The sequence below is a fragment of the Centrocercus urophasianus genome, unplaced genomic scaffold, assembly GCF_019232065.1.
Source record: "Centrocercus urophasianus isolate 14NV4802_14NV808 unplaced genomic scaffold, USGS_Curo_1.0 seq_37, whole genome shotgun sequence".
Lineage (NCBI taxonomy): Eukaryota > Metazoa > Chordata > Aves > Galliformes > Phasianidae > Centrocercus > Centrocercus urophasianus.
The window spans coordinates 4,195,254-4,216,529 of NW_024884944.1; the positions used below are offsets into that span (position 1 = coordinate 4,195,254).

The following is a 21,276-nucleotide window of genomic DNA, read 5'->3' on the forward strand; positions in this document are numbered from 1 at the left end:
TATATATGTGAAAATAAAGTACCGAGTTCAAAGCTTGGTTGCTGGCTTTGTTCCTGGGGGTGGTGATGCTCTGCTTCTTTCCGTGGGGTTCCCAGTGCTGGGAATGGCTGAGATCCCATTATTTCTGGCCCCTGTAGATACTAATAACTATTACTAATTAATAAGTAACAGTTTTATTAGAGACCAGCAAATTGTAACCTGATTGGCTTCGCAGGAGCCCAATGGAACCGTGAGCATCTCCTTGGGCCTGAGTTACACAGTGGGAACCAAACCCCAGTGTCTGTTAGACCAGAATTAACCCACGTGGACAATTCAAGCCACTTATTTCATGTCCAGTTGACCCTCTGTGTCCTCATTTGACCTCTGTGACCTCATTTGACCCCAATTAACCTCATTTGACCTTTAGGACCACTTATTTTCCTTGAGTTGACCTCGCTTGACCTCTGTGTCCTCATGTGACCTCTGTGACCTCATTTGACCTTTAGGATCACTTATTTTCTGTGATTTCACCTCATCTGACCTCACCTGACCTCTGTGACCTCGTTTGACCCCAGTTAACCTCATTTGACCTTTAGGACCACTTATTTTTCCGTGATTTGACCTTGTTTGACCTCTGTGTCCTCGTTCAACCCCAATTACCCTCTTTTGCCCCTTTCTGCCCACTTATTTCCTGTGACTTGACCCCACGTGAGCTCATGTGAGCCCTGTGTCTTCATCTGGTCACCTTCATTTGGCCACATGGCAACAGGCCCTTTGCCCATCAGTGCATCACAGTGTAGCAGAGACCAGGCAACTCTTCCCAACCCTGTTGGACCCCACAGTCCCTCATGCTTCCATCTAAGCCCACCACACACAAATCAGGGCAGGCAGTGTTTGAGGAGCTTCTCTGCCCACCAGTGGCTCACAGGCCCAGCAGGGTTCATTGGGCACAGCCTCACCAAGTGCATTCATTCGGCCTCAGGAGAGCCCTAGATGTGCTGTACTGTGCATGCATACACATCACCTTCAGTTCTTCTCATCCCTCCATCCAATCTTCTGCATTTCCCAGCTGTGTAGGAGACATAAAAACGAGATGTGGTAACTGTAAGAAGAGATCAATGCCTGCTGCGACAGAGCAGTGGAATCTGTGAGAGGCAGACGGGCTCCACAGAGTGGACTGATGCTTCAGCACCTCCCAGACCCCAACCAGCACTGCAGAGCCCTTCTGTACTCCTTTCATAGGAACAAACCTGTTGCTGGGACTCTCAGACTCACAGCTCCTTATGGGTTCTGCAACCTGTTCATTGGGATCAGTACGACACCACGTGCTCTGTAAGCACTGATCAGCATTAACTCCCCAGCCCAGGCTTGGGGCCTCTGATCAGGCAGACTCCAGCTGCATGTTCCCCCCTCACAGAACCAACACAACGCAGCCCATCTGCTACAACAAAGGAAATTTTATTTAAAAATAAAACTTTGTTTCGTTTCCTTTTCTTTTTTTTCTTTTTTACTGACACAGGTGAACGAAATCCCAAAGAAGCTCTTAGTGGGCAGCACACGAGAATGGAAACAATTAATAAATAACATTAGTATAACCTCTAAACATTAACAATGCATTTGCAAACAAAATGAGGACTTTAAACCAAGTGAACCTTAAAGCTCAGCTACTCTCTGTAAGAATATTTACCTTCTGTTTTTCCTTATTCTTTACAGATCTGAAAGGATTAAATACTGCTATTATATTTTATATTAATGACACTATTATACTTCTTTTTAAAATATTTTTTTTTTCGTGAAAATCTCAACATTTTTTAACACTGATATTATACAAATGGGTATTTGCCATTCAAGAGAAACAACAACCGTTCCTCCCCCAGCGGGAGCTTCAAAGAAAGAAAACAAGCTTTCTAGGAGGAACTTTAAGGATAAGCTTCCTTATTTCCCCTCTGAATTCCAATGTGGCACCTTGAAAGAAGTGCCCAGGGAGTTGCATTTGTAATTGCTCAACTGGAAAACAAACAGACGAATCAAGAAGCAAACAAAAACCAGGTACAGCAAACGACCCTGCCTCAGGATGAGCTGCAGCAACGCAGGGAGCAGCAGGCTGCTCTCCCGGGGAAGGGCTCAGCAAAGGGTGAGCAGCAAAGGCCTTCTGCACAAAGCAGGGCTGCTGGGAGGCTGCGAGCCTAAACCTGCATGTGGTGCAGGGACTTGCAGGGCAGGGCAGTGCAGCAGACGAGCTCCAGCACACTCCTGCCAGGATCTGTCTCCCTGCAGAGCCCCGTTCAGCTGTGGTGGCATCCAACTCACCAAGTCTGCAGGGCAGGCGGACGACGCGTGCTGCCTTCCTGCTGCTCCCACACGCTCTGTGCCCCAGCCCTCACTGCACAAAGGGTTTTCTGCTTGCTTTGTGTCCTGCCTTGGCAGGTGGGGTGGGGGGAAAAACAGTATTTGTTATGTGAGCAGAACTCGTATTTTGTTACAAGCAAAACTGATCTTGTTGCTACAACTCTACCACCTTCACGCTGAGCTCGGCGCAGCACCAAGTCACTGTTAGTAACAGGTAGAGCAGGAAACCTCCACAGCTGAAATGCTACACAACACAGTGTTGGAAGTGACAACTGCCCTCCTTTTCACACCTTTCAAAGTGATCTCAAAGGCTCTTTCTTTCCACAGAGGGATACCCAGCCCAGTGACACAGCATTCCCTTAAGAAAGGCGCGAGACATTTGGGTTTCTCTTGCTCAAGTAGCATCACAAAGTGATAGGATAAAGGCTCTCAAGGATAAAGAACAAGGAGGTGAAGGGAAAGAAAGAGAAAATAGCATCAGGCTCACCTTTCTGAAAGAAAAACAGTAAGAAAAATACACTGTACAGAGCCTGGGTGGACTTCACAGAGCACAGCCATAAAACACAGGCAGGACTCTGCTGCACGTCAGTGGTGCCAGCAAACGCTTACACATCTAAGGAAGAAAAGCCAAGGCTTAAGTTTCTTAACTCAGTCAGAGACACAAACAGTGCACAGAAAGGACACATGCAGAAAAATCAGTGATACATGCCACAGAGATTGCTCTCTCTAACCTCTAATACCTGGAACAACATCCGCAGGAACGTCCCCTGGCACACAGCCCCAGAGACAGGCCTGCATAAAGCTCTGCTAGGTGTGGGTTGTTCAGCATCACGGCCAGCCTGGAACCAAGGGCTAGCAGGGGATGGGGCATCACTGCTCCAGTGGCACATGCTGTGCAAGACAAGAGTTAAGGCTTTCCAGCAAGGTTGCACTCAGCTCCTTGCAGCCCTGGCAGCAGCTGCTCTGCCTTGCATGCTGCAGCTTCACGCCACACTTGAGCACACTTAGGCTGAGTTTACACAGCAAGGCAGAACTGAAGTGGCTCCAACACCAACACGGAGTGAGTGGCAGCACTGGAGAGGAGGGAAATAAAGAGCAGTGCTCCCTCGCAACACGTTTTTTATGTGGGTCTCCAGGGCAAAGCCAGAAAATAACTCCCAAGCACCAGGGCTGGATGGTCAGGCTCACAACTGCAACGTGCAGATGGGCAGCGAGAGCACGCAGGGCTGCCCAGGTACCTGCTGAGCAGGGCTGGTGCTGGGCTCGCTTCCCAAGAATCTGCTGCAGCCACAAGAACTGCAGGGCATCACTGAGCACAGGGAGAGCAGGGCTGGGTCAGGGCTCCGCTGCCTGCTGCACCTGCGGGCACAGGAGAGGGAACAGCCCTGCTTCCCCGAGCACAGCACGAACAGACATGGCCCCCTCTGCCAGGCCAGACCCTGCTCTTGGCTGCCTGACCTCCCTGCAGCACTGCAGAGCTCACTGCTGGCTGACAGCAATCTCAGCAGCGTGCTGCATTTGCAATTTCAGCCCCGGCTCCAAAATAGCAACAGCAGTGATGGCATTAAGCATTGCACTTAAGAGATCTCCTTACAGCTTCAGAGAAATACAGCAAGGAGGGGAGTTAGGAGAGACTGCTCATGCTTTTAAACTGCCTGGACCCCGCATTATCAATTTACAAAGCTGCAGATTTAGAGAAATACCAATACTCCACACAGAACAAACATTTGATGCTTAGTTTCCTATGCTAACATTAGTGAAGTCCCCTCTGCAAACAGCAAGCTGCTTCGCTCCGATCTGCAAGCAGCAACCAGATCCTTCAAAAGCTTCAACTGCATCCAACAGCCACCAGCACTCCAGCAATATTTCACGTTGTAACCCTTTGCCCAGTGACTGCTGCTGCCCTCCCAGTGATGCAAGTAATGCAGGACATGCTGTGCAAGGCGAGCAGCCCCTCGGTGTGCACACAGCACCGTTCATGTGTGACCTGCAGATCCTGCTCCATTTAAATCCCCTCCAGAGGAACTATGCTTCTCACACAGCAGGCATATTATGCACAGAGTTAAGGAGCTGAGTATGCAAGTCAGGTTTTTGCACAGTAACTGCCCGAGTACTGACTTGTAAAGCCCAGTGTGATTGTTTTACAAATGCAGAGGTTTCCCAGATCTGCTTCAACACAAGCTCTGGCAATTCCTTGGAGTAAGGGCAGTGCAAAGAAGAGCCCCTGTGTTGTTCTGATAGCCATGCAGAGAACCGCTGCGCTTACTGTACTGCAAAGCAGGTAAGATACCAACAAATACATCAGCTGCATCTACCAATCCCACAAAACAGCCTGGCACAAAGACAACTGGCTCCCAAGGAAGCTGTCTGAAGGAGACGATGGAATGTGCGTGAAGGCCACTGGTCTGCAACAGCCACCATGCAGTTAAGATAAATAAAACATCATTCCCAGGTGCAACATTCCTAGAGAAAGAGCACCCAGTGGTGCTGCTCGAGCCCAGCAGGGCTGCAATCAAGCTGGAGCACCGAAAGCACAAAAGGCTCAAGGCTACAAAAGGAGCAGCACAGGCAGTTCTCTGCTCTCAGCTCAGCTTCTTCCCACCTCTCCAAAACATGCAGAACTCTCAGCACACCTTGCTCCCTGGAATCTGGTGCTGCCAGCACAGCTGGCATGAGGACACTTACGACAGAAATCCAACTCCAAGATCCAAAATGCCTGGCAGATGCTGGTCAGGCTATCTCCAAGCAGAAAAGGACAACTCAAATCATAAGCAATAGATGCTACTGTTACAGGTAAGAGGGAAACGCCGTGGCAAACAGGAAGCAATCAGGCGATTTCTTCCAAGGTCTCCTATTAATTCCCAGCAGAAAGTGACCTCTCAACTGCTCTAAAAAGCCTGAGCCAGATACACAGCAGCGAACAGGTCCAAACCTAAGTACCATGAACCACAGGACACACCACACCGACCCGGAGACTTTGTTTCTCAGAGCACTCACTTAGAATTCACAGCACAACACACTCCCCCCAGCCTCCAGGGCATCAGCTCCGGGATCCCTCAGTACGAAACCTTCCTCTACTGACACCCTGGAAATAAATCTGTTCTCTCAAACAAGAGGTAGGGGTAAAGGACTCCAAGACACACACTGTATAAAACACCACTCCGCTCCATTCCTTTTCACTGCTTTGAAATCTGGAACCACAAAAACCTGATAACTGATTCTCTTAAGAGGCAGGGCTGACCTCCGCACGAAGTCTCTAAAGGAACCCCCTTCCCCTTTGGTGAGTAGCTGGGCTACGGCTGCCCAGGCAGCTGGTCCACAGAAGCTCTAGGTGTGGAGGTGATGTGCTATGTGGCCACGTGTGCAGGGGAGGAAATGGAAACAAACTCACGGAGAATATTCTTGGCCATTTCAATATTGTTATGTGCAATGACCAGAGCTTTCTGAATGTCCTGATATGAGTAGCCTTGGCTCATGAGGTTCTCAATCTCGCTGGAGAGCTGCAGCGATGCCCCGGTGCTGCTGCTGGCTGCTCCTGGCTGGCAGCTCCCTGCTTTGCGCTCAGAATTGATTCTCCGTGGCAGCGGCTTCGGAGGCCTTTCTGGAACTTGAGAGCCATCCGAAAAACCTGGAAGGGGAAACAAAGGAGTCAGTTTGGGAAAGGGCACGTGACTCTTGCTTGGAACACAGAATGACGTCAGGCTGGTAAGTGGCACTTAAACATGGCACTGGTGCTGCTCTCTCCACTCAGCCCATCGACCCACTCAGCGTCACAGATCAGATCAGCTTCCCTCGCTGTACGCAAAGGCAGCCACGGGGATTCATCATTTGGTGGGCACATCAGGCTCATTTATTAAACTAAAACTAAAGAAAAATTTGGCCGGGGGGGGGGCATGCATCCATGTAAGCAGAGCTCAGGCATCAGACTTGGTGTGAGACAGAGTGCTGCTGTGATAAAACAGCACAGGGAATCCACAACAGACTGCACCAAACCTACTTTGCAAATGAAACCTACTTTGCAAATGATGAATACTTGACATCACCTTAAAGAATGCTGTATTCACCTTCCTCGAGGTGCTCAGCATGGAGTTCTCTAACAGCTGAACTTGCACACAGCACACAAACCTGGAAGGCTAAGAACGCTCACACAATCCCTCTTTAGGAGTGGGCAGTTTGCTGCTTAGGGATGAAGCAGCCATTGTGGAGCTTTTCTAAAAGACTTCTACCAAAAGCACGACGACAGAGGAAACAAATCCACTGAGGCTTCCTCACCAACCACAACGCAGGTCATCTCCATGATCCTCAGAGCACAAGCTTCTTACTCATGAAAAGCTTTTTGTACGTTGGAGAGAAAGGACTACCCTCTCCTCTCCCCCAAACTGTCTTTTGAAATAGCTGTTTCAGCTTGAGCTGGTTCAAATTTCAGACACCACGGGTCAATTTCAAAGGGTGACAACCAGCTCAGCTTTTTTGGTAAATGATTAAGAAACTAAATTGTAGAGCACAAAGCATGAGAACATCAATCTGCCAAAATGTATCCCATAGAAGTCAGGCTTGCTTAGCACCAGGCTTCAGCAGCAGCCAATACCCAACTTTTCAGACAAGGGCAGATGCTTCCCAGAGCACTAACATCAGCGTTTGTCATGCGCAGATCTCCTACCACTACAAAGCAGAACAGCAGCACTATCATTTCAGGGTTGTATAAACAAGGAAGGGTCAATGATTAAGCTCAGTTGTTCATCTGGGAGCAGCATGTGAGCTTCCATTGCACTTCTTCTCCCTGCCAGCCATATTCTACAGACACAGTGACAAAGGCAGGGAGCAGGGAGGAGTGGCAGCAGCTAAACATTTATTCTGAACTAATAAACTCTTCTCTGAGCCGAAGAGAAAGCTCCAAAAAAGGGAGCTCGTGAAGCAGGTGAATAGAAAACGCACTGAGACAAGCAGCCTTGGGTATGGGAGGCTCAAGGAACAAGAAACTCGTTCCTCTCACTTGGCAGATGGCCAGAGTTCAGACGTGCTGAAGCCCAGAGCACCCAACAGGAAGTTTCAGAGCTTCCTTTTGCGCTGCAGGGCAGTCGTAGGGAAGAAGCCAAGCATTATTCACAAATGCTCTTGGACACACGAGGCTTTGGTTTCCCCTTGGTGAACGTGTCTCACAGCCACAAGGACAAGATGTCCCCTGCTTTTTCTTTGGGGACAAAAAGCTGACCTTGCCGAGCCACTGCCTGCTCGCTTAAAGACACTGAGAGCATCGAGCAGCACACTTGTGCCATCTGCTGGCAACCACCCCCTTGGAGCCAGGCAGAAGCCAGGCCAGCCATCCAATCTGCTGCCTGAACAGCTAGAAGTAATGCTCTGAAGTTCTGCTTCATGTCCTAGTACGAAATAGATGCCATGTCCTGTAGGACAGAGTGGCTTCAGGATTTCCCTCAAGCCGAGAAAAGGTTTTGCTAACTGAGATTGAATCATGATTTGCTAGCTCAGTGATTTAAATGAGTCAGGAAGAGCATTTCGAGTCGTAAACCAAACTGAACAATCAAGGTCCAGTGTAATTCTGCTTCGTTACGCTGATTTTACAGCCTGCACACAAAGCCTTGAGTCAGTGACAGACATTTCAAGCGCACCAAGCCATCAGTACCCACAAGAACATCCAGAATACAGCTGTTCTCTAACCTGTCACTGGGTCATTTTCCAAAGACATTCGGCTGAAGGCAGGTGTGGCATTGGAGATATCAGACAGTGTGCGACGAGCAATGGCAACTGGCAGTGGTGGCTTGGGGATATCGTAGCCATCCTCTTCATTTTCTGACTCCTCAGGGCCGTTGCTGGCAGTGGCTGCTGCCAGATCCCCTTCATCTGGAACAAGAGAGGCAGTCTGAGCTCTGGGGCCAAGCAGAGCCTCTGGCTCTCAAGGCAGACTCTGTTCCCGTGTCCGCAAACACTGACAGGACGCAGAACTCAGGCTCTGCTGCCAAGAACCCATATTCAATGGGAGCTCTTTCCAGAAGGTAATACACGATGAAAAATGTTTACCATACATGTGGGCTGTCAACTGCTGCAGCTGCCTACAGCAACTGAGCCCAGAAAACAAGGTCTTCAAAACAGCAATTCTGTTTAACAACTGCTGGATGTTTTTACAGTACATTCCAGCTATGCTTCTCACTAACATCTCCACACACAATTTGCAGTGCACAGATACAAATGCTTCCAACATCACGGCTATTTTAACAGCAAAAGCACGTAACATTTAGCACAAAGAGCTAAATGCTGTTCCAGCTGGTACTGGGGTCAATTCATTGCATCCCAGCAGTTTGGTTTTGGTGGGGTTTTTCTTAGCACACCCACTCACCAGAAGTGTTGATGGTCTCAAAAGCAGAGGGCACTGCTTGGGAGTGAATGTTGTACATTGCTTCATACATACAGCCATCCGCCTGCCGGTCGCACTCCAGAACTCTGGGGGAGAGAAAACACATTCTGCAAAAGAGCAGCAGCCACATTTCATTTCCAGTTCGCTGTGCTATTCTCTATCTGGTGAATGTCACCAGGGAAAGTCAGCTAACAGAGAAGGCAAAACCTCCACCCTGCTAAACAAATACCCCAGAGCAGCGAGGAGGAAGGACAGCACGTGCAAAAAGAATCTCACCGCAAACTCTGAGTCATTTCCAAAGGCATTTTGATCTCTGGTTTTTGTACAGCAGGACCCGGAGGCACCACTGGCAGAGAGGAGGGTGACATGTATTCAGTGTCTTCATCGCTCTCAGACTGTTCCCCAGGAGGCAGTTTTGGTACAGGCAGTGGTCTGGAGGCAGAATAAACAAGATATAAACACCAGAGAAAAAACCAAACCAACATTTACACTAAACCCAATTAACATCAACGCGTCCTTTCAAAGCCAGAGCTGAAGGAACAAGCAGTCACGTTACATTAACACTGTCTAGAGAAATAATCTGGCTTTTGGTAATTCTCAGCAGCCCAGCTGCAAAGTCACTCTGACACAAGGTCATTAAGCAAAAAGCAGTTGACAGCACATCGTACATCACCTGCTTTGCAATGTGCATTTAAAAAGGCCAACTCAGAAGGGAATTTATGAGAGAGCAACCGTAGCCTGTTTCCTACTGCCACAGCCAAAGGCAACCACTCAGCCACAAACCTCTGGATGCTGATTTCATCTCCTTTGTCTAGGTTGTGTGTTTTGAATAGTCCATCTTCGCAGACTGAATCTAAGGCTGGACAGAGCTGTGTCTCTGCCTCTGCCACCAGCATGCAGAGAGACCTACAATTACCTTTCTGTAATCTATGAAAGAACGTGGTTTGCAAGAAAACAGCATACCTGGCAGCTAAGGAGTAGATAGCATTGGCAGATGAGGAGGGTTTAATTTTGGGATGCTCACATTCTGAGGTTGCCGGTGGACCCGTGTTCAAGCTCTGAAAGAAAAAATGCCAAGCCAGGAATTAGAAATGCCAGGTCTACCAGTGCAGCTGCAAAACTGCCAGCCAGCCACCCAACGTGCCCTCCTGGGGAATAAAACACCCCCATTTATCCAAAAGCATTTACTGACACTTCAGAAATTCAGCAGTTCTGTGTTAGTTTTCCCTTCCTGAGAAGCACAGGCAGAGTTTTTCTCCTCTAGCCAACTGCCTGTTTACACAAGAACCAAAGGAACTCTTATCTTTGAGACTCCAATGACTCTGTCAAACTCAAATTGGCCCAAAGGCCAAAATGTTAATAAGGGAAAAGAGGAAAAGGATGTAGAGAAGCATATACACACAGAGACAGAATCACAGATCACAGAATCACCAAGGTTGGAAAAGACCTCCATGATCATCTAGTCCAATCGAGTGCAACAGAGTGACAGCTGCACTGGTGTCAGCTTCTTAGCCAACATGGCTAAAAATGTATTTGTTTCAGTTCCTATTTTTCAAGAAAGCTGGAGATTTTTAAAGGAAAAAGTAGGCAAATGGAATCAAAGGAAGCCAAACTGCTTCAGGTTTCTCTTAGAGCGCAGTATGTTGGACCACCAAGTTCTAGATCATGACATTATTAATAGTAGCAGACCCAAATTTAACTCCGATTTTACTTTGTTAATCATTGCTACTGTGTGCAGGTTTTACAGGACTGAAATCTGACGTGTGTGAACTGCACTTTTTCAGCAGACCAGCTCCTAAAGGAAAACAGCCTCTGTTTTTCAAAATCCAAAGGTGAACAGGAATCGTGAAATTGTGGCTCACGACTGCTCAGAGGTGACTGCAGGACACGCTGAGACTTCAGCCCTGCTCCCAAGAGGCAGGAAAGCACATCCCTAAGAAGTCCTCTGGTTGCTCTCTCTTGCCTGGCAATCACCAGCTCCCTTCTGCCTCTCCCTTGGCACAAGAACGCCCTGTTCTGATGCAAATGAGAAAAGGGCACCTTGGCTGACTCAGTTCCCCACAGTCTGCCTTCACCTCCACTAGATCCACTCACCACTGGGTTGTCCAGGCTGAGCGTGCTCCCAAGCCGATGGCTTTCAGGTCTGGAATCCATTTGAGAGGGCAAGGAGAAAGGAAGCGAGTGCCTGTTTGACAGTTCTCTCCCAGGCCAATGGTCAGCGGGGCTGTGAGCCACAGATGGGGCTTTTGGAATGGGTCGGGAGGGCCAAGGATCCCCCTGACGGTTGGAGGGCACAGGGGGTGGTTTGTCCCTTGCAGGGCAGTCTGCTGGGGTGCAGGGCAGGGGCCTCCTCTGCGGCCGAGCGTCGGTGCCGATGGAATGCGGTCTGTCTGGAGGTGGTGGTGGAGGGAGATCTCGGAGCGTGGGTGGGATGGGCAGAGGCTTGTCTTTGTGAAGGGTACCAGGAACAGCCTGGAAGGCAGAGGAATGTAAAAACATCGCTGAGCAAAGGTAGTTCTGATACGAAACAGAAAAAGGTGGGCAGAAGGTTTGGGTTTGTTTCTTTTCTACGAGAGGTTATCTCAACGGATAAGGAATAATGCCAAGTGAACCCTCCAGAAACACTTCTCTACAAGCTTGAGAACACAGTATAACTGCATGCAGCTACAACAGCTAGGCACTGAACACACCAGTCATCTTTCTTGCAGGAAAAAACACTCTCAAGGCAGCCCTGGATTGGATTCCAAACAAAGGACACCCATCGTTTCAAAAAAACTTCAGCTGCAGCTTATTTACAGTTGCCATTCATCAGTCAGCAAGTCACATAAATGCTTATGTTTTTTCCGTCTGGACTTTCAACTCGATCACCCAAACCAGCTGAAGAGCTGCTGCTGTATCTCAGCAGCCAACAAATGAATGAATACCACCAAGATCACACTGCTGCCTTCTGCTCATCTATCATAGAACAGCTGATCTCTCCCAGTCACACACATTTCATTCCATTCTTACTTCTCTATCAGTGGAAAAGTTTGGAAGAGAAGAAAAACTGGGACAGGCTTGTGACACCTTTCCACATCTAGCCACTAGCTAGAGCAAGACACAACTGCAGCTTCCAGGGCCACAGGCAGCAGTGATTGGAGGCTGATCAGTAAAGGCAATAATCATCACTTGGTCGTTCACCCAAAGTGATCGAGCACTTCAGGTTAGGATAATCTTCCTTCTATCAACTGTTTGGATGAGTGAGATAGGAAATAGAGACTCTCCAGCAATGAACTCCAGAAGGAAGCATTCACCTTCAGCACAGACTAAGCTCTTGTGGGGAACTAGGAGGAAAGTGGCCTGACAGAAAGAATACAAAGCCTGGTGTGAAAGCACTTAGGGACGGCAGTCAGCAAAATGCTTTCCTTCCCATCTGCCCTACCAAAATTACACCTGAAAGGGCAAGAAGTGTGCTTTACCTTTGAAGAAGTGCTGGGGCTGGAAGCCCCAGGTGGATTGGACACTCGCTGCTGCAGAAGATCCAGTCGTGGTGGCACAGGAGGAAGGGTGGCCTGTGGAGCTACTGAGAACGGGGAAGGAGGACGCTCGACCTGAAAGAGAAGACAGGGAAAATCAACAACAAAATCCAGCAGAACTGTTTTCTAGAGAGGCTTTCAAGCTCTGTGACTTTTATTGGCTTTGGTAATAGATGACTATAATAACAACAACCATACACTAGCAAATTAAGGTAATTTCACAGCACAACAGCATCTGACTTACAGCAAACAACCACAAATGCATGCTTAGCAGGGGCACAATAAAACACAAGCTGTTTTGCTGGAGTGCCAAACCCTCCTTGCTGAGCACTGAGCAGCAGCAAGCTTGCTTGCTTTTCAACACAAGAGGGCACATCTGCTGCAAAACCTCCTTATCACTGCAGGCACTGCTGTGCAAGCTGCCTCAACTACAGCGTCGTGGCTGTTGCAGCAATCATTAATGTGCACCAAAACGTCCATTTTTGTCCCTGCAAAGCTGTTTTTTTTTTTACCTAACAGAACAGTGCCTCTTCTCCTCTTTTTAAAAAATGTTTATTTTGTGAGAAAGGTTAGTGCTTGGTAACTGCAAATCTTTATACATGTTTGAACTCACTAATGCTAACAAATGTGGAATACTGGCCTGCTGCAAACCGCAACAGGATGTCACATCAAGGAAACTCTGCTTTGCTTCCCCAACCTATGTATACAAAAACAATCTCCAGGAATACAGTTTACAGAATTTCACAGGGTAGAGGCTGAAGAGAAATGTGACCATAGGTTAACATTGTAGAGCAGGAAAAGCAGCTTATTTTAATGGGTCCGACTATGGAGAATTAGCCAAATTCAAAACCACCTTCCAAAGAAGCAAAACAGTGCTTCAAAACTGTAGATGTGCAGGAGCAGCAATATGCACTGAGAAAAGAATGTTCAGAGACCCATGAAGTATCCCTGCCCTGCACACAGATCCTGGAAGGAAGGCGCACTAATGGCAGGGAGCTATCAGACCTTTATTGCACAGTTTTATCAGACACCATATAAAAAGATGACAGTCAAATTGTCTTCCTCAGCAAAACAGCCTTGCCCTCTAACCTGTTAGTCACCATGACCTTGGGAAGACTGTGACTGGTTGGCTGCAGTGATCACTGAACAAAACAGACAAACTTTTGCTGATATGAGTGAACCAACGCACACCGAGGCGACCTTACTTTGGTACCAGCGAGTTCTTTCATCATGAAGAGGGAATCATCAGCTCTGTCATCGTCATCATCATCGTAGTTGGGTGAGGGAGTCCCTTCTGCACCTTGCCGTGACAATCCTCCTCCTCCTCTGGGGTCGAATGGATCTACAACAATTGGCTCCGTGCCTTTGATTTCACAGCGGCAAAAAGGACAACCCTGGCCCTCTGATTCCTTCAGGGCAGAGGAGAGATCTGTTACAACCACCATTAAGATGCAGGGATTAAATACACGGTTAATATACAGGCAGGTTGAAACCTGCTTTTTGGCAGGTACAGAGAGGATGAGAGAAGAGCAAACTGTGCTAGGAATATGGAGGATTTTCTCTCTGGAGTAGAAAAACAACTTTTTAGCAAGTCCTTGCACTTCTTGGCCATATACTGAGATAGAGCATCTGAGCAGCTCCTCCCTGGGCAAGAGAAGCTAGCACTGACATTTCTGAACTACGAGCTCATGTTCCCTCATCTCCATACCTGAAGGAAACAGAACAGGAGGACAGGAAACAGCGTTTCTGTAGGAAAGCAATTAGTCTCACCCAGGGAGACAAACAAGAGGCAACGCCTCACCTGCCATGCAGTGAGACAGGATGTGCACATCAGATGGCCACATGGTTCAATCTTCACATCCTTGTCGTTTTCAGCACATATTTTACACAGCTGGAACGTGGAGCCCATCTCACAGTACAGTTCGTATTGTTCCTTGGAGAAAAGATGGACAGATGTTGTGGATACTGTAAAACAACCTGCAGGATTTATCTCAGCTACAAGAAATCCAAGACAAAATGGGCACAATAGAAACAGAAGAAAGTGGACTTCAGGTTTTCCCAGATTTTCATTCAGGTGTCTCAAGAGTGGGAATGGAGGGTTTGAGGGTAGATAACACAGAAGAATCAATCTGTTGCAGAACATTCTAAACAAGTAATTTAAAGTCTGTGAGCAGAAAGCTTTGCAATCTCTCTGCCCAGCCCTAGCTTTCATTGACTTCTGCAACTCCTTCAAGATACAATAGAGCAGCCTTAAAAACAAGCCTTTAGGATACTGAGTGTGACAGGGCAGGACAGAAGACTTCACTCACCTGTGTGACTTTAATGTGGTCCTGAGGTGTGGGCTCACACAAGCCAGTCAAGTCAGGGTTCTGATTCCGGCCATCAGGAAATAAATAACTGTAAACAGTTGAGGAAAAATAATATCTCACTCTGTATGTTCATACACACACACATGTACATAAGGTTTCTTTTCAGGGAGGGAGAGGAAAGGAAGAATGAGGGTGAGAACAAAGGGGTGGGAATTCAAGGTACTCTTAATTCAAAAGAAGTTTTGCAAGAATTTCCTTATCAGACAGAAAACAAACATGCCATTCTTTACTGCAGAAAGAAGCTTGTTTTCCTCCCTGGGAGCAATTATACTCTTCTTAAATCATTCCACAGTGAAATTGTAATTATCCAGAGTGAGAAAACCGAGGTCATAGTATCACTTAAGCACAAGTTAGGGAGCCAATTACAAAAGAGTCTGTGATGAGGAAAACACTGACACACACTTATTGTCTGCTCTTGCAAAGGACAATACAGCTCCCAGTACGAACGATAGCTGTCTGAGTATTCTCAAGTGCCAAAGCATACAAATTGTTCCACTGACATCAATTCACTTGCTGGAAGTGTTTTCCTGAATCAAGGTCTAAATAAAAAGGAAGAGCTGAGAGATGTTCAGAAGGGGCTGAGTGATGTCAACAGCGACTGCTTGACCTCTGCAACACGCCGTGTCTCCCAAGAAGAGATGATGTGTGACGAGCCCTGCAGGTGCACTTCACCATTCAGCTGACTTTGTGGCAGCAGGATGAAGGAGTACAACACAAACTCACAGTAAGGAACAGCAGAAGTTACTTACAAGCCTTCCCTGAAGCCGTCAATCAATGCTTGAAAAAGAGGTTTGTTGTGAGGGATGGTCTGAAGAATGTTCCCATCTGCAGTGACATATCCAATGGCCCACTGACCAAGTCGGGTGCAACTCAATCGAAAAATGTAACTGAAAACACAAAGGAAAAGGAACTTCAGTTTGGACTGGAACAGGCAGAAAGCACGAGATGCCAAGTTGGCCTTTGCCTATCTCAAGACAGCAAATAAAAGCTAGTAGGAATGACCGGATGATTTATACCAGGTTTCCTCACTTTACCCCCAGGCAGATCAAAGGAGAACTTTGCAATCTGATACGAAGTGAGAAAAGCATCCAAGCAATGGCCTCCATGTGAAATTAAACACAGGATCCACAGCAAGAAACTTTGGCATCTTCATAATCATTTGCTTCAAATTAATTTCGGGAAAGAATAAAAAAACCATCAGACTACACAAGGTTCCCATTTTTAAAACCTGCACAGAACTAAAAGCATACTAACAACCTCCAGAAGGGAGCACTTGACCCTTCCTCTGCATAAAGAGAAATCTGTCAGCTCTGTTGCACGGGGCCACATTTGACCCAGGACACTGGGCAGCCCAAATTTACTCATTCTACAGATCTCTGTGTCATGCTCATGCCTGAGTGAGCTGCTATGAAACTCGTGCAGGTAAGCCACGACACAGAGGAGAACTGCTGAACCCAGGACAAGCTAGAGCTTTGCATAATTAACAGAGGAGGACAAAGACAAAACCAAACCCATCTCCTCAGCCAGTGCAGTAATCAGCAGTGTTAGAAGTAGCAACCAGAAAGGCCAAGCACCAACCTGCCAGGTTTGTGAATGAATTTCTGAAGCCGGGCTTTCACCTCATCATACGTTAGGAATGCCATATAACCAGGATGAGTCACTGCTAGGCTATTCCAGTTCCTGAGCAAAGAGGACCATGGCTAGAGAAACAACAAAGAAATACATTAACCTAAAAGGCATCAAGACATACAATACTCCTTAATCAAAGGGCTCAGAGCTCCACTTAGAACAGCAGGTCTCTTATCCCGCCATCAATCCCATAGGTGACCAAAAGCCTACGCCCTCCTGCAGCACCTCAGCGTTGGATTTTCTCTGGTCAGCAATAAAGGGCTCAGAAGGGCCTTCATCAAAACTCCTTTAAAAACGAGGCAGAGGTGACTGACATCCCAAAAAGCTCGAGAAGGGCTGCTTCTTCAGAGCAAACGACTCATTCCTGAGACAGGGACAGAGATGGGAACTTGGGAAGATTATGCAGAAACCACGGCCAGCCTGATCCCATCCCTGACTTCCTCACGGCCTCAGGAACGTGACCTCCCTCCTCTGTCATGGTTTCACTGTGTGTAAGAAGCTTGTGACTCGAGCCACCTAACCTCACTCGGGTGTGGCATGGACTTCTGCCCAGTCCAAGATCTGAATCAATGAACCAGCACACACATGTTAGGTTTCCCCCAAGAAGTGATGCGTGACGCCAGACTGAAAACTTTCCGTTCTGAAAAGTGCTGGGACATCTAAATCTCATCCCATTTTCCCAAACTTCTCAACTTACCCAAAATGACACCTCTCCCTAACGACCCTGTATCTCTTGGTACAATACTCTTTTATGTACCATAGCTGGAAAAAGTGCAGGACGAAATCAGATACACTGCAACACCAAACATGGGGATTTTTCATCTAGATGTTTCTTAATTACAACCCACTCTATCACATGGGAAAAAGCAAGCCAGAGCCAAAGAAGTAAGTGTTTGTTCCTGTAAATACCCATTTGCACCATCAAAAGCTGTATTTCAGAGCTCAGAACTATTAAAGACCATGGGCTAGAATTCTACTTGCTATTAATATCCCTTCAGCAACACAAATACTTCTTGCACACAGAGCACAGAACGCGTCTGCAACATCCTGGTTGTGTCAGTTCAAAAGCTAGGAAACCTAAATCTCCATGCTATGATCCATCCTGAACATCCCCCTATGGAAAATAAATCTGACAAGAACGAAATGGATATGAGGAAAGATGGACCGATAAACTGAGCTTCACATTTCCTGAAGCTGTGTCAGAACTTTGGTCTAAAAATGACTTCTGAAAGGGGAAAAACTGATTCATGGGAGGATACAAAATGTGCCTTACATTTGGTTAGAATCTAAATTTAGAAAACTTTTTCTTCTCCAACCAAAAATATCAAATGCTCCTATGTGATTTAACTACCAAGTGTTTTAAGAACTGCTCAGGGGATGAGGGGCAAGAAGACAAAATCCTTTGCAATATAAATACCACTTCAGCGTGCAAAATACGGTTTATCTTTGGAGAAGTGTAAGCTGAAGCACTAAGACAGATTTCAAGTGATTTACAGTCCTGTAAACCAAGTGATTTACACTCACCTGAAAGAGCCGTGTGAAGATATCAAACTCGAACACCGAAATGTAGTCATTGCACGTCAAGTCAATCGTTGACTTCAGGGCCATGGCTTCCAGCCCCGAACTGATGGGATGCACCTCGTGCAGGGCTTGGCGGAAGCTCTTCCAAGGAACAATGGTCCTGGGGGAAAGCAAGCCATCTGAGACTGGATGTGTCCACAGAGCACAACCGCGTGCCTACCGCCTCATACATCTTACCTGTGGAGCGTACGGGTCATCATAATGGAAGAGGGAAAACCAAAAGTGGCCACAAGAGATTGAATCGTGTTGTGTGAGCAAAAGATTCCTTGGTACTGAAGGAAATCAACAGCCAAGCAGGCTTTAGCCAATTTTCCCTGCAAATACATCTGAAGTCCATCTCTGCTTTTTCTGTTCTCTTTTTCTGCTGCCCTGTCATGCCAGCTGCACATATTACAACCATTTAGTAAGAGTTCAACAGCTTTCTAGCTGGCAGAGAAGGAGTTAACAATAAGTAGAGGTGCAGACAGTTAGAAAAAAAAACACACAAAAAAAGCTGCAAGCAATTCTCCAAACAGGCATTAACAGGAGAAGGAAGATAATCAGCAACCCAAACACAGGCTCCTCTTTAAAGGAATATATTCCTTCCTTTAAAATATCAAGTGGAATAGAAACATGAAAAGAATGTGTCTAGCCTCAGACAACTGAATACGTGAGTAAATACACTACAGCCTTCTGTTCTGACAGCTACTAATTAAACTCTTTATGTGAAGCACCTTACTTAAAAGCCGTGCCTAATTCCATTAACTTTAATCCCTACACACTGCTGCGGACGCCTCTGAGGTTCATTTACACAGAGTTTCATTAGACACCAAAATTAAAGCTGACATTTCAACTGTTTACACCTAAATACACGTCGTGCTTAACTTTCTCCTTCATTCTGTCTTATCAAAGCCATTGTGGAAACTGACAAAAGTTCAGAGAATGCAGAAGAAAGGTGTCTTAAGTGATTGAAAAGACTAATTGGAGGGAAGATGAAAGAGTGTAATATGATGGCTTAGTTTGAGGACAGCCAAGATTGGGGGCACAGCAGCTTTGGAAGAAGAAAGGTGATTCTGCATTGTTTGTGGAGCTCACTCAGAAGTGAAGGAACTAAATTAAGGAGAGGAAAATTTAAGCTGAATAATCCAGAGAAACCTTGTGACAGTGCAACAGTCTGCTGGGGAAAGGGGGAAGGACCATCACTTAACACATCTAAAAAAGGACAGGACCAAGAACTGGAAAATATATTCTAAGAACAACCCTGTACCCCACTGGGACAGCGTACCAAAGGACCTAACAGGTCTCTCCCATCACTCACTCCACTGATCAAGCTCAAATTCTGTGCACACTGTGTGGTCACACCTCTGATGTAAAGCACAGCCAGAAACTTACTTCTCCCCAAAGGCTTTCCTCCAAAATTCTGCAGCATCAGCTTTGGTGATCCGGAAAGTGTCTCCTTGGAAAAGGCCACTTGGGAAAATGCCTTTGAGCTCTGCCAGCATGTGGCTGAATATCAGGGACAACTTTGTCAGGTTGCGCCTAGAAAGGATCACAGAAATAAAAGTTTCTTTTAGGAAAGAAAGATGTGGTTTTGCACGATTAATGCCTGTAAGAAACAAGGGCTTTTTAAATTATTATTATTTTTTAAATATTAAAACATAAAGAAGAGGGAAACAAACGCACAGAACCAGTGGGTTGGAGACTGATGCTCCTCTTCTCCCTCCCTGGTAACACCCTCTAGAAGCTAGGAAAATGGAGATGCAGAAAAAAGAGCGGGGTATTTCTAGGCCAGAGGCCTTTTTTATGCCCCACATCACATGCTGGGAGAAGAAAGAAGGAACCAGTATCACGTGGGGAAGGACAGCTTCTCCTCTGGTCACATCCAACACACTGGGTCTGATCAGGAGACCTCACTGACTGCCACAGGCACAGGCTGGTTGGACACCAAGCAGGCTGACACAACAGTCTGCAGGCTGCAAAGCTCAGCTGCTTCTTTGGCAGCAGTTTTCACCCTTACGTTTTCATGTGTACATTGTGCCTCAGCACTGCTTACACCACAAGGGATTCTGGTTTCTGCTATTTTATCCATGCCCAATACCACCAGGTGCTGAAAACCAACTGAAGTAAAACCACCCAGAAGCTCTTCTGGAGACTGCTCAGGTCAGCAGGCTTCCCCTGGATGCATTACCCATCCAAAATGTGAGTATTCTAAAGCAAACATTTGATTTGATCCTACCAACACTGAGCTAAAAGCTGTCTTTGTTGCTCACCTTCATCAGCTTCCAGGAGAGGTGATGTGGGAAGCCCCCCAGCCCATTGCTGTCCCAAATCCCAGTCACACTGCTCCCTCTGTTTCACACCTTCAAGTGCTAAAGCCATTCCCCACCCCCTGCTATAGGAAAGCTTACGTATCACTAAAAGACAACACAGGATCCAGTGTGTAAGAGAAAGCAACTCAGTGAACTGCACCCAAACAGCCAGGTAAGAGATCCCCACGTGATCAGAATCACGCCTGTAGATATCAGTGTAAACTCATTTCAAACGGTGCCTTGCTCTTTCCAGGAGCAGACAAGTGCCTCTGCATTACCAAAGGCAGGCTCAGATGTGGGGGCACATCCCTCATCCTACAGGGGAGATGATTTAATGGTGAGCTCACCCTTCTGGAAGCACACAGGTTGTGCTCCTTCTGTCCTTCCGCTGTTTGATTAGCAAACATTCAGATAATTGCCAATGGAAGGTTCCAGCTGCACAGCCTGCTCCTTCAGCCCCCTCCCAAAATTTCACTTTTTCACAAAACAAGATAAGACCACAGTTTATGGCAGAGCACAGAGAAAAAGCAAAGACCACGCTATTGTGAGCCATTTATTCCCAACTCAGCAACAAAGGAGAAGTGGAAACTTGTATCCACCGCACTTAGAAAAACAGAGGTGTGAGCTGATGTGGAAGCAGCCTGTAGAAAATGCTGAAGGGTTTCCTGAATGGGTTAGGGAGCAATGTCTGCATGCATCCTCAGCAGGTCAAGCAGCATCAACGCATGGCTGTGAGATCCCAGGTCCCACAGCAGCAGCAGCCTGAAGGCACCCAGGTCCTCCAGCACTCCAACGTGTGACAAAGGGCTGATTTGTGAAAAGTTCCCAATCCTGCTGGGAGTGAGCACCTACAGCACTCAGCAGTAGGAAGGAGCATCATTTCAGGTGTTCACTCCCACACGCTGTGGTATGATGGGGTGAGAAACAGGCTACAGGAACAAGGGCACGGTCTGACAAAAAGCAAGTGGGTGCACTGCAAGGAGACAAATTGCATTGCTGCATGTGCTCACTCAGTCCTGGGAGAGCTCTCTCCTCTCACTGTGCTTCAGGAAGTGCCTGCACTGAGCTGAGCCCAGCAGGCAGACAGAAGAACAACTTCCTTCAGCAGCCTTCGGTGTGGATAAACAAATGATGACTTTACAGCACACACACACACGGAGGGACACGGGGCTTGCAGAAAGGCCTGAACACTTTCA

General features: G+C 47.1%; 1 protein-coding gene across 1 annotated transcript in view; it reads right to left on the reverse strand.

Annotated features, from left to right (window-relative positions):
* Positions 1 to 1,418: 1,418 nt before the first annotated feature.
* CBL (Cbl proto-oncogene) overlaps positions 1,419 to 21,276 on the reverse strand; it is a 34,230-nt gene continuing 14,372 nt past the window's right edge. The window contains exons 3-16 of the mRNA XM_042832035.1: positions 19,164 to 19,310; positions 17,736 to 17,892; positions 16,161 to 16,282; positions 15,332 to 15,469; positions 14,523 to 14,610; positions 14,015 to 14,146; positions 13,419 to 13,622; positions 12,157 to 12,288; positions 10,793 to 11,170; positions 9,662 to 9,756; positions 8,975 to 9,130; positions 8,681 to 8,784; positions 8,005 to 8,187; positions 1,419 to 5,956 (exon numbers count right to left, since the gene is read on the reverse strand). Of these exons, the coding sequence (XP_042687969.1) occupies positions 5,676 to 5,956; positions 8,005 to 8,187; positions 8,681 to 8,784; positions 8,975 to 9,130; positions 9,662 to 9,756; positions 10,793 to 11,170; positions 12,157 to 12,288; positions 13,419 to 13,622; positions 14,015 to 14,146; positions 14,523 to 14,610; positions 15,332 to 15,469; positions 16,161 to 16,282; positions 17,736 to 17,892; positions 19,164 to 19,310 (2,317 nt within the window). The 3' untranslated portion in view covers positions 1,419 to 5,675. The remainder of the gene's footprint in view (positions 5,957 to 8,004; positions 8,188 to 8,680; positions 8,785 to 8,974; positions 9,131 to 9,661; positions 9,757 to 10,792; positions 11,171 to 12,156; positions 12,289 to 13,418; positions 13,623 to 14,014; positions 14,147 to 14,522; positions 14,611 to 15,331; positions 15,470 to 16,160; positions 16,283 to 17,735; positions 17,893 to 19,163; positions 19,311 to 21,276) is intronic.